This window comes from Myodes glareolus, chromosome 19 (assembly GCF_982192425.1).
Source record: "Myodes glareolus chromosome 19, mMyoGla1.1, whole genome shotgun sequence".
Lineage (NCBI taxonomy): Eukaryota > Metazoa > Chordata > Mammalia > Rodentia > Cricetidae > Myodes > Myodes glareolus.
The window spans coordinates 362682-375410 of record NC_142044.1 but is presented as its reverse complement, the minus strand read 5'-3'; the positions used below and the strand labels follow the sequence as shown (position 1 = coordinate 375410).

Genomic DNA, 12729 nt, shown 5'->3' with positions numbered 1-12729 from the left:
AAGGGCACAATAAGAAATAAAAGTCTCACTCTGAAGCCTAGGCAAGCCTGGAACTCATGTCTTCTGCTTTTCTCAGTCTCTTGAATGCCGGGATGACAGACATGAGTCAGCAACCTCCAGATGTGATACTGTACACCACAAGTTGAGAAGACTACTCTGAACCCTCCACACCCAGATGAGAAGTTTATTAAGGTTAAAACAATCCCTCCTTCCACCAAACAAAACAGCCACACAGAAAAGAGGGAAGCAGAAAAAGGGAAAGTCATACTTTGTCTCTCATGTTCTCACCTGGTCAGCGACACCCTCATCCCCACCCCATCGCTTGTTTATAGGACACTCTTGTCTGATGAATCTATTTTATGAGCCATCCATTTCCATCATCATAAGCACTGAGACCGCAGACTTCATACAGGATAGTCTTACAAATGTTCGACTTGCTGATATTAACTCAGAACCATGCCAGCAACTCAGGAAGGTGGCCACTGTGATGAATAACCTTCTTATAAATGTGAACTCTGAGGTGTAGATAAGTTACATGACCTTCTCACATCACAACCGGAAATTTGCAGACCTAGAATTTAAGGAGATTCCCACCAAGGCTTTGGGACGCAGCCCAGTAGTGAGGACGTGTAATTCACATGGTCCTAGATTAAATCTCCAATAACCAAAACAAATAGATTTCAGTGAAGTTTATCCATTAGCTTCCTGATCACCAAAGGGAAGCATGTAGACAGAATCTATCAAAGAAAATACTACATGTTGGTAAAGAACTCTGAACCCTAATGGCTGAAAGAATTAGGCTAGTCAGGTGACTGAAGAAACTGGCACATTGCTATGGCTGCCTGAACCCATGAATTGAATTAAAATTAGGGACACTTGAAACTTTCACTATACTCTTGAGAGACTATGGTAGCAGGACAGGGCTTTACAGCAAGTCAGAAACACTGAAGCTCTAACTTGGTGGCAGGGAGTGTAGACTACAAATTGGCAAGTCACCCTTCCTGGAAGTCAGGTGACAATCACAAATAATGAATGGAAAGTATGGATCACAATCCTAACCCCCAAGGCAGGAGAGCAGAGATAGTCATCTTTCATTTTATTGCCCTTCAATAAATTCTTTTTTAAAATCATCCCACAAACTTCTTTCCTGTAAATGCCTGAAATAAATGCACTTATATGGTACAATAATTTAGGAAAGCAGTATTTGAGAGGAAAATGTTGAAATCTACCCCCAATGCGGGTAAAAAGAATGAAGCAAAGAAGAATCTTCACATGGGCCATGATCATGCTGGATTCTCACCTCCTGTGTACTGCTGACATAGCGCAAAAATCCAAGGAATGCTCTTTATCTCTCTACCTACAATAGCAGCTTTTCCCCAATTTAAAAAAAAATGCAGTAATAATTCACAAGGGTTTTGCATCTAGCTCTGATTCTTTTATCTCTATAGAATCCCTACGATTTATAAATCAACTCGATTACAGTCCCCATCCATCTGCTTCTTCCAAATCCCTGGGGTCTTGGCTCTTCCTTCCACGACTAGCGAGAAGGCTCATGAACCAGTAAAGGAATTAGCTAGAGTATGATTTTGCTAGAAATAAGTGAATTAGCTAAATATCACCTTAAATTATTCACGTTACACAAAGCATGAGTCACACTGATGCTGTATATTGCATATAGCACATGTTCTGTTGTTGTTTCAGTTCTTCACACGTGTGTCAGAACAGTAACATAAGGAACAGCAGAGAAGCCAGAAAAAGAATCCTTGATGGAAATTAATAAAAAATAATACTAGTAGGTCAGATAAGCTAGGTTAAATGTAGAATTCTATGTTTAATGCTATGTCATTAACTATGACACCTTAGTTGATGTATTATTACATACTAAATGTCAAATCCAGGGGCCTGTGAGAAAGCTCAGCAGGCAAAAAACGATTGCAGCTAAGTTCGATGACCTGAGTTCTATGATCAGCACCTATATGGCGGAAGGAGAAAAACAACTCCTAAAAGTGACCCTCTGACCTCCACACACATGCCAGGAATGAACATGTGTGCGTGTGTGCACACACAAATCCACAAAATCCATGTTAAAACAAAACACAGCCAGGTGTGATGATACAGTCTGATGTTATTATGTCTAAGGAGGCTGAGGTAAGAAGATCACAAAGTTATAGGCCAACATGGACTACATGGTAAAAACTCTGCCCCTCCCCCCTCCCAAAATTAACCCTTTTTTTTTTAAAAAAAATAACCATTTCTGCTCCAACATCCACTATTGTACAAGGATTATAAAGGAGAACTACAAGAGAATAAGTAACCAAAATTGAATAAGAGTTGACTGAAAGAAGTTCCAAGTCAAAATTTGTTTTTAGTTTGAAAAACTAGTCAAGAGCTAGTATATAATGATGAATGTTAAGTGTTAACAGACCACTTAAACGTAAATTTTAATTCAATAACTAATGAGGATAATTACAAAATCTAATCAAATATAATACAAACAAATTAAAATATCTCACTTAGATAAATGATGTCAGAAGTGGAACATGAATTTTTAATTTATTAGTGAACTTAGTTCAATTGGTATTTAGAATTTAAGGATACAGTGTTTCTTTCTCTGAGCAGGTCACAATTATAATCTCAAGAGTTACTCTTAGCTTTTCTGTCTTAATAAAACTTGTTTTGTAGGTTTTCTGTTTGCTTTAAGTGTAACTCAAGAAAAACGGTGTTGATGAGAGAAAGCAAAAACAGAACTCAGCAGTGCATCTTCATCTTCCCTGTCCAAATAAACAAACGGTTGATCCTATATTTGTGACAATGCATGCCACTTGGTGTATGCCACAATATGCAAGTGAGAAATGCGGAAATGCAAAGTATGTCTATAGTACTTGTATATACACATTTTATAAACTTTTATCAAAGACTATTTCAGAATCATAAAGGTTAAAGAAAAGTAAAACAAACATGTTTAAAATGCCAGCTATAGGTCAAGTCTTATGTTGGCTATTAATCTTCAAAGCAACAAAATATAAAGCTAATCTTCAAAGTATCAACATAACAAATACTATAAGCCTCAGTTTCACATTAAGAAACAAGTTTGGAAGTAGTAAGAAACATCTCTGGGTCACATGGCTTTTAAATAGTTACTTCAGAGACCAAACTGTGATTTACAGAACTCCAAAGCCTTAACATGATCTCCTGAATTCATCTGAATCCAGAGAGTGCTCAGGGGGGTACTGGTGATGTTCAAACTAGAAGTCCACATGAGTTAAAACAGATGCAATGCAACCCCGCCTTTGGAGGATACCACCCACCTGTCACTCATACAGTAAGAGTGTTGCCCAGCAACCTAACACAGTGGCCTTTTGGTTCCTAAACATGTCAAGTGAGTTAAGTCATTGGCACAGATGAACTCCCACTAATAGAGTAAACCTCCCATTTACCAGAATTTAAGGACCAGTGTACCAAACTTTTCTGTGTGCTTATATCAGGTGGTTTTCTGCATCTGTTGAGATGACCATACTGTTATCCCCACTGAAGGGTTAATAACTGCATTGCTTTCCTGATGTCAAAGCATTCCTTGGGTAGGTCCTATATGAACTCATAATGTTCTTTTAATGAACACTGTGGCTGCATGCAATGTGGCAATACATATTTAAACTTATGGCACCAATGGGGCGTGAAACTGATCTATAGATTTGTTTTCCAGACCTTGACAGAGGGCAGCGCTAACCTCAGACACCAATCACATCATTCTCTAAGCTCTGGAACAACAAACACTTGCTCCTTGAAGCGCCTTCAGTAAAACCCTCCAGGTCTGGGGCCTTTTCTTTTTGAGGAGGAGGAGGCAATTACATATTCAAGCCTAGTTGTAAGAAATAATCAGCAAAATTCTTTCAAGCCCACTAGCTGATAACATTTTACAAAAGCTTAGTAAATACCACAATAATGATATTAATATAATCCATCAACTTTACTCTGATATTTCCAATTTAAAGCCCTGGTGTGTGTGTCTCTCATTCTCTCTACAATTCCATCACACATACAACTCTGTGCGTAGTAGATGAAGAGCTGTATAATATATAGATATCAATTTATATATGTATACAGTCTTAACATAAACAGCAATTTACAGCACAAATTTTCAAATCGTAATTTTTAATCTATATAAAGCCCCCCAACTTAGTTATATTTTGCAAATACATTTTTAACACCTACATGAGATTTCATGTGCATTGGAGCTTTTGATGTGGTCATTATTATTATATATTTTGGTTGTTTCCATTTTTTAAACTATTGTAATCAGAGCTTCAATGAGCCCATTTGAAAACAGTTTTCCAGCTATGCTCTTTCCCTCTGGACATATCTGTAATGGTAAAAATCACTACCAGAGATGGACTCTTCACATCTAACACTTATGTGTTTGCCCAGTCCCTGTGAGGAGCCTTTCATCAATCAGAGAGAATAAATGATGCATCTTCTCACATCACTCACTTTTAGAGAACAGCTTAGTAGCAGTGTATTCTTCATATCTCAGCATAGAGATGATGTACCTCAAGATGGAAGCAAGAGCTAGCTACAGAAAGCTAGTTCTATTATGGACATTCTGAGAGCTCTCGGTTAGTGCTTACACGTGAGCTCATGAACTATGTTATGTCAAGCTCCTACTCCTTAGGAAGCAAAAAACCAGGAATTATAACTAACATAGCACAGAACATACATACGCCACTTACTAAAAGAGCCTATCTGTTTTACCTCACAAAATTCTAAGAAATTATTTTAGCATGGTTCATTTTACAGGTGACAAAAATGAGCACAAAGATTAATAAGTATGCCCAATGTTACAAGGTAAATGTATTTTCTACCACAGGTTAATCTTAACTCTAGAGTTCTGGCTTTGAGCCAGGTTACCAAAGAGCCTGCTCATTTCTCATTCTTGCTTATGTTCTCCACATTCAGGCTAAACTCCACTGCGGAAGACTGAAATAGAGGAAGGCACTGCCTAAGGTCTTCTAAATGTCATTAATGAGTCACACTGACCCCTATCTAGAATGAAAATGAATCCCACCCCATGAACTGGCCATAGTGCTACAATTATATTAGCTTATAAGCATATAGAAAACCAAGACAAGCTCAGTCATGAGTATTCAGAGCAAAGTAACCAAGCCTGGTACATGATGAATGCTCTATTCAAGTTAACAGGTCACTGTTGGCTACCGCAAACAACTTACCTCTCTGTAATGTAAGAGGATTCCTAGCTTCAAAAATAAACTCAGAAGTATTTCACTTTAAAACATATTTACACAATAAGCATATATACTGTCCAATTGTTAATTTAAAAATCAAGTTTTAAAAGCTCACAAATTATTTGGCAAAGACTTAATTACTTATTTATTGGGTTAATCTAATATTTCCCCGACAATACCCTGAAAGGAGAGAAAAAACACTAGATATTAAGAGCAGAGAGTTTCTCCAGTTCAGCTCCATCGTTTTGTCGATGCCCACGGGAAAATCAGTCCTCAATAACTGACATGTGTACAATGTCCCATGTGGGCCTGTTCTGAAGAAGTCTTACCTTCATTTTATTTTTCTTTCAGTTCTTAGAAAAAAAATTACACCAAAAAATATAACTTTGGCTTTTTGTAATTCTTTGTAATTTTCCCTTAATAATTCTAGATTTGTTCCATGTGACATTTTCCTGTGAGACCCAGTGTATTAGTGCAGGCTCAGGATCAGTACTACTGATGTTGGTGTACCTGGACATTAAAGAAAGAAAAAGAAACAACAAAATACTCTGTAGAGATCACACAGTCTCTAGATCTTTGTAACACTTTCTATAGAACATATTCAACTGTAGAGGAAAGAATGTCTTTAACAGCAGTTTTCTCAGCTAGTAGGCTAGGTCATAAATGGGCATGCTTCGCTCTGGTCCTAAAAAATTTAAATGGAAACTCTCCGTTGACTACAAGGGTCTCTCCTTTCCCCAAGTCTTATCAACTCTTTGAGATATTCCAGGAAAGGACAGGCATTCACAATTCCGTTTCAGTTCTGTCCCTTGAGTTCAAAAACACCCTTTCCCATACTTGTCTAAACTCAATCTGTCAAAAAAAAAAAAAAAAAACCCAGACTGTTAACAGTGTTATTGAGACTTTCTGCTTATAAAACAAGGTATCCCAGGCTGAAGAGATGGCTCAGAGGTTAAGAACAGTGGTTGTTCTTCAAGAGGACCTGGGTTCAATTCCCAGCACCCACATGCAGTTCACAACTGTCTGTAATTCTAGTTCCAGATGATCTGACACCCTCAAACAAACACTGCAGACAAAATACCAATGCACATAAAAATAAAAATAAATCTAAAAAAAAATCTAAATCAACTAAATCCCTTCCAAAGCTAAAACATAGTAAAACAATGTATCTCTATGTTTCCTGCCTGGCTTGGAACTCATATGTAAACCAGGTTGCCCTCAAACTCACAAGACAGATACCTGTCTGTGCCTCCCATGTGTTGGCATTAAAGGTCATGTCTATATTTAAGAATAGAACCTGAAGCTCAGGTGGCTAAGTGGAGAGTTTCCTCATATTTACAACACCCCTAAAAAGAAAACATTCCCTTTCTGAATCCTAGGTTCCAGCAGCACACCAACACATGACTGAAGCCTAAAAGCTCTGAATGCATGGTTGGTCTCTCCATCAAGCTGAAGAATACAGGACCAAGAGTAAATGAGCAAACTAACATGCTGGGACTTGGCATCAGTGTCTTGTTTACCTTCTCACTATCATTGTCATGATAATGAAGCTGAGGCAGAAAGGACACAAAGTTGCCAACTGTCCCAGGCCACATGGAGCTGGTGGATTCAGAGAGCCCCAAGCATACTAGCTAGCATCAGAGAGCTGAGCAAAACTGAGCTGAGGAGAAGTGCCCATTAATCCTTGTCTGCCCAGTACTTCAGCATCCATGCTGAAAGTCTCACCATCCATAGTGGTTTATCAGGTCTTGGCTCTATCTGAATTCAGTGCTGTGCAGAGCAGAGTTATAGGCACCACCCCTCCCTTCAGATGGCGCCAATCTTGGTATGTGATACAAAAGAGGGTAAGCAATCTTAAAGAACACTTCATGTAGTATCTCTATTCCATAGCCAAGAACACAAGCCAAGAGACAGCAAGAAAGTCACTTAGTGCTTTCTGCCATTCATAGGTACACTTACTGCACCCTCAAGACAGTCAACAATCACGTCACAAGATCATTTGGGTGGTTCAATTCACTCACACAGATGCATCTGTAAGTGGCTTGGAGTTTTATATTTTGTATGAGCTCTAACATAATGAAAGAATGGCAAATCACCGTCATAGGAACCCAGGCCTGTTGGCCTCCCAAAGGCAAACCACTTATGCTTTAACCCAGCCACAGCTAAGAGGTCTAGAAGGGCTACAGGGCAAGTCATAATTATGGAGCAACCTGTGATTCCCAGGGGCAGCTGACTCATTATAACCATCAGAGATGCTTTGTAAAAGATACAAATTATTCCACCATTCTCATTCACTGCAGCTCTGACTGTGTCAGCTTAAGATAAACCTCTAAGATCTGTAGTTTTACGTCCTTCCAGTGACTCTGTCCGCCTGCTGAGGAGGTTGGACTGGAATCATCATGCAATGCTATTGAAGCTTAGGTTTAATGCACAGAATTTTAAAGGAGGGGTGTTTAAAAGTCAGCTGTGTAAGGAATGATTACAACAGTGGCCAGGAAAGAGTAACCAGGAAGTGGCACTAGCATGGAGCAGCTTACAAATCTGCTCAAGGCATGCAGACTCCAAACCATGACAAGTACATAAGGGAGTTTCTGGACCACAGGCAACATCATCAAAGCGATCAAGGGCAAACCACAGAGCAGGGCAACACCAGTCCCAGAATGGTAGCTACACAGCTACTAAGAAGACACTGAAGATTTGCAGGCTTAAGATTTCCCTGCACCTAAGCACCTAGGAGGAAGAGTCGCCTGCTGAGTAAATGGTAGAGTTAGTACACTGGTGACTTCATAGGCAGGGTATAGACGGGAACCATGGTGAATGAATGAATCAAGGGTTTCTTCAAAACTCCTGTCCGTGGACTAGAATTAAAATAGTGTGGCAGACTAAAAAGTTAAAACAAGACCACCTTGTTTTCAGTAAAAGCTCTTCTTCATGATGTGGGCTTTCTTCTGAGATTTATTTTGGTTCCTACTCCATGAAAGAATAAGGTGTCTTTCAGATACTGGAATGTACTGTTGGCACAGGTATGAATGGCAGGCCTTCCTTCTGCCTTGAGAACGACAGAATGATGGGCGAGATCTTGTAGTTTGGTTTTCTGGAAGGGGAGGAAGGACAGCTTGGTGAGAACCTCTGCTGAGAGGACTTGCTGGGTCACAGCCACCAGACATGCCAATAGCACAATGGCTTGACTAGACTCGTTGTAAACCTTAATTAATGACAGAGCTGGCTAAGTTCTACATAGCCAAGTCAGCCTCCGGACAGATAGTCCCCAAAAGACTGCAAGTTACCTTTGATCAGGTCTAGCGTGTGTGGTTGGGGGGGCTTCTAGAGGCTTGAAGAACAGATCTTGCTTTTGGAAAAACTAGCTGGCATTTTAAAATTCTTTCTCAACTAATGATTATCTAAGGTACCATTTGAATGATATGTACACAGTCCACTGGTAGGCTGATCTTTGAATGGCAGACAATACTAAAACAAGGAATATGATCTTGATCTGAACATCACATACTGCATACATGAATCAAAATATCATAAGTCATCTCATAAATATGCAAAAGTACTATTTATTGATTAACATTTTTTAATGAAAATAAAAGGGCATTCCAGTCCCTATAAGAAAGAGTTCCAAGACATTCTCAAATTCCTTCTTGAACACCCATCCTCTGAGCTTTTCCTCTTAAATGAGAGTCTACTACTCATATTGAACTGAGAGATAAAGAGCCTTTGTTTTTGTTTCTGACAAACTCTCCAGCACAAGTAATTTGTCCCATTAGAACTGACAAAATACATTTTTTTAAAAAAGACTGCTAAGAACTATAGTATTTCAACCTTAACTTCCTTTCTAGTGCAAACTTTCTAGAGCCTGGCTTTCATAATGCCTTTTGGGATACCGCACAGCTCCAAATGACTTGAGAATTTCTTTTAATTTACACACATCTAAGCATGTTTATAAAATTCCACCAGTTCAAAATGCTTCCTTTCCTTAAACATATTTCCAGTTCAAATTATATGTTTATAGAAATCTGCACTATATTATTTCTAAAGATAAACAGTCATGTAAAAAAATGGACAGAAAACCTAGCAGCACGTCACTGCTGCCCCACTCAGCTGGCCTCTCCCTTCACATCCTCCATGCAGTGAAAGTCCTCAGCTGTCAGTGGGGAGCATAAATGGATCACTAGAAACAGGCTTGCCTGCTGTCTCTGTATTCAGGAGGGGAAACCTAGTTCCTTTCCCCAAACAGTTTTGAACCTTAGTGCCTGAGACATTTGTCTACCCTCTGAACTGAGTATAAAACTAAAGAATTCACTAGTTGCCAATATTTTTCCTTCTTTGCCAAAAGAATCTTTGTGGGCAATTATTAGTTTTTAAACCTAGGACACCATTGCAGTTTCCAAATTAAAATACAAAGTTCTGAAAATAATGTCTTGTAATAGTTAAACTTTTAAAAGTTCTATCTTTCGAGTAAGGGTATATTTATGTTGCTCTGGGAGAGGCAAATAAGAGATGGGAAAGCAATATAAACGGGCTATTAGCGGTCTGGGTTTTGAAACAGCTTTTACTGAGAAAGACTGACTCACTTCCCAACAAAGGCGCTATGTAGGATTCTCAAGTTGACATTTTAAAAATATTTAATCACCCTTTGAATGACAGTTCAAGAGCTCAAAACATAATCTTTCCAATAAAGCTGTTCACTTGGAAAACATTCAGTTCTGGTTTGAACTGAGAAAATGGTAGAGCCCCAAAGATAAGGGCGTTGAGGGAAATGTGGCAGGGAGAGGAGACAAGCACATTTCAGGAAACAAACAAACAAACCAAAAACAAAACAAAAAAGCAACAAAACCCATTATCCCTTAAGGAGCTATCAAACCCACACAGAAACTCCAAAGGGCTTTCTTCCCTGGAATCCCCAGATGGAAACATTTCCTAGCAAATCTCTGAACGGGGTGCTGCAAAGAAAAGGTCCCCCAACTCTATAGTTTACAGGAAACTGCTCTGAAAATAATTTAATTAAGTTGTTCTGTTTCCCTATTTTGTAACAGATGAGCAATGTTTTTTTTTTCTTAAACAAACACAGAATAGCTCCCTTTTGGTTTACAACTAGCTAAAGTTCAGAATTAATCGGAAGAGATTACTAATTACAACGGATTAAACATCATTTGCCAGTGAGAAATCCCATAGGTCTCAGAGCTGTACTTTCACATCCCAATAGTTCAAATGCACAGTTTCCAATTCTAAGTTCCCCAGCCTCTCAAACAATGTACAGCGACCTTCTGACCCGCACGGCATCTCGCGCCCACCCCCCACTCCCAATCACAAATGTCCATTTTCTACTGGATGCCAAAAGCTTTCCCAATCCCTAATTGCCTAGGGTCAAAAGGGAAAGACTTCCAAGCCCAACTAAAGATATACAGTATTTTCAAAGGGACCTTTCCATTAATTCGAATTGGACAAGTTACAAGAAACCAAAGCAGTGGCATAGAGAACAAGAGGAAAGGAAAGAGCAGCATGCTTAATTGAGTAGGCAGCCCTGGGAATGCATGCCAATAGAAGGTGCTTTGACTTCTATCTGCCAAAACAGCTGCAGTCGCCCAGGTAGAGGCCACCGCACTAGTCGCGAGCCTGGAAGGCATTTACCATTAGAGGGCGTTCATTGGGCAATTCGGAGAAAGAAACTCCAATCCCAGAAAGGAAATCTCGAGGAGAAATCAAATTCCCACCGCCACCAAGAGATGAAGCTGGCACTGGAAGAAGACAGTCTCTCTCACAAGAGTACGAGACCCACAGGGTCGTGAGAGTAGCAGGAGACAAGTCTTCATTCCCCAGAAGCCAGAGGTTCTGCGGACCGTAGCAATGTCACAAGCGCCCTCACCTTTCCATTTTACGACATTCCAAAGCCATCGGATTAAAATTTCCTCTCTCCCCTAAAGCCCCAGGGCTCGTGGAAGACACCAGAGGCCAGAGACCTGGTCCGTTTCCGAATGCACCACGCGGCCGAGAGTCTCCAACTAGACCACCGACAGCGTCTCCACAGAGTGTGGATGTCTTGCCACAGCAACAGGGGGCATCAAACAAACGAACTTTTACAAACTTTCCTCTCCCCCATACTCTCGAATTTCTTTCTCCCTAAACTTGCATTCAGTCAAGCACAAAGCCTGGAGTAGAGGTCTCGAGGAACAGACCCTCCCCAAAGTTTCCAACTCATCCCTGGGGCTTGCCCAGTGCCAGAGCTTACAGGATCCTTTCCAACCTTAGCGATGTTCTCAGGATCCGCCACTCTTAGCCCTCTGTCCTTCCTGAACCACACCACAAAATTCCCTGAGACCGAAAAGTTAAGAGTGACTTTAGGAGCCTTAGAGGTGCAATTATTTTGCCCCCATCCCCGAAGACATGGGACAACTCTCTGTAGCAGCTCAATTCTGCAAGAGGTGAAAGGAACGGACCAGGGGTAAGCGGTGGAAAAGAAAGCTCATTTGTCCCAGCAGATCCTAGTCAGCCCCACGTCTATGGATGGGAGATCCCCCAGGTGGCGCTCCCCAATTACCCGCTGGCTCCTCTTCTAGCCTGGGCACCCAAAACAGTGCGGGTCCCCGGCCTGGCTCACTCACCGTTTCGGCCGACACGCAGGCCATCAAGCCCAAGGTGAGCAGGATCCACGCACACTGCATATTCCCCCGGGGACGTGACTCGCAATGCGATGAAACGAAGCACAGCGGACAGCGCAAGGGGCCTAGAGATATCTGAGCTGAGCCGCCGCAGGAGCTCGTCTCGAGCTCGGGCTCAGATTCCGGGCGTTAGCTGTCTCCTCTGGCGCCTGCTACGGCTTTTGCGCTGCGCCCTGTAACGCGGCGCCTTCTCACTTGTTGGTTTCTGCTCTCCCAACCTGGAGTTGCTGCTTCGAGAGGCTGTTTCCCTGTGCTGGTTCTGCTCGCCGGTGTGCTTTCACTCCGCGGACTCGGTGTCCAGATCGCAGTGCAGTCTGATTTGAAGCAAGCAGCCGATTGCTCGAAAAAGAGCCGCCGCTGAAGTTTGGGATGCAGAGCGGCGGGAACGCGCTATCCGCGCGGCCTGAGCTCCGGGAGTATCTGAAGAACAGCGCTCCGGGGCCGGGCTAGTGGCTTGGCTGCTGCGCCCCTCCTTCTGCGCGCCTCCGCCTCCCGGGTCCTCCCCTTGATTCTACCCCCCACCCACTCCGCGTCCTCTCCCTGGTCCTGCTCCGCCTCAGCCTCCTCCGCCCCCACCTTCTCTCTCTTCCACGCCTGCAGCTCCCGGTTCCTCCTGGCGACTAGGGGAAAGGAGGCGGCAATGACTCCGGGATAAACCCGGGAGAATTTCTTACAGGATTACACTGCGATTGGCAGCTTCCACAGCCAGTGGGAGACCGCGACTCCGTGCTGTGGCTGCCCGAGGAACGTGCCTCAGCAAACCTTAATACTCTTTCATTTTCTCGTTCCCTTTTCCCCTTCTCAACGCCCTCTCCTCTCCTCAC

At 41.7% G+C, this 12729-nt stretch overlaps 1 protein-coding gene across 1 annotated transcript in view; it reads right to left on the bottom strand.

The window, feature by feature from the left end:
- The window catches only part of Sdc2 (syndecan 2), a 101612-nt gene extending 89262 nt beyond the window's left edge, over window positions 1-12350 (bottom strand). The window contains exon 1 of the mRNA XM_048457097.3: window positions 11849-12350. Within this exon, the coding sequence (XP_048313054.1) occupies window positions 11849-11908 (60 nt within the window). The 5' untranslated portion in view covers window positions 11909-12350. The remainder of the gene's footprint in view (window positions 1-11848) is intronic.
- Window positions 12351-12729: the final 379 nt, after the last annotated feature.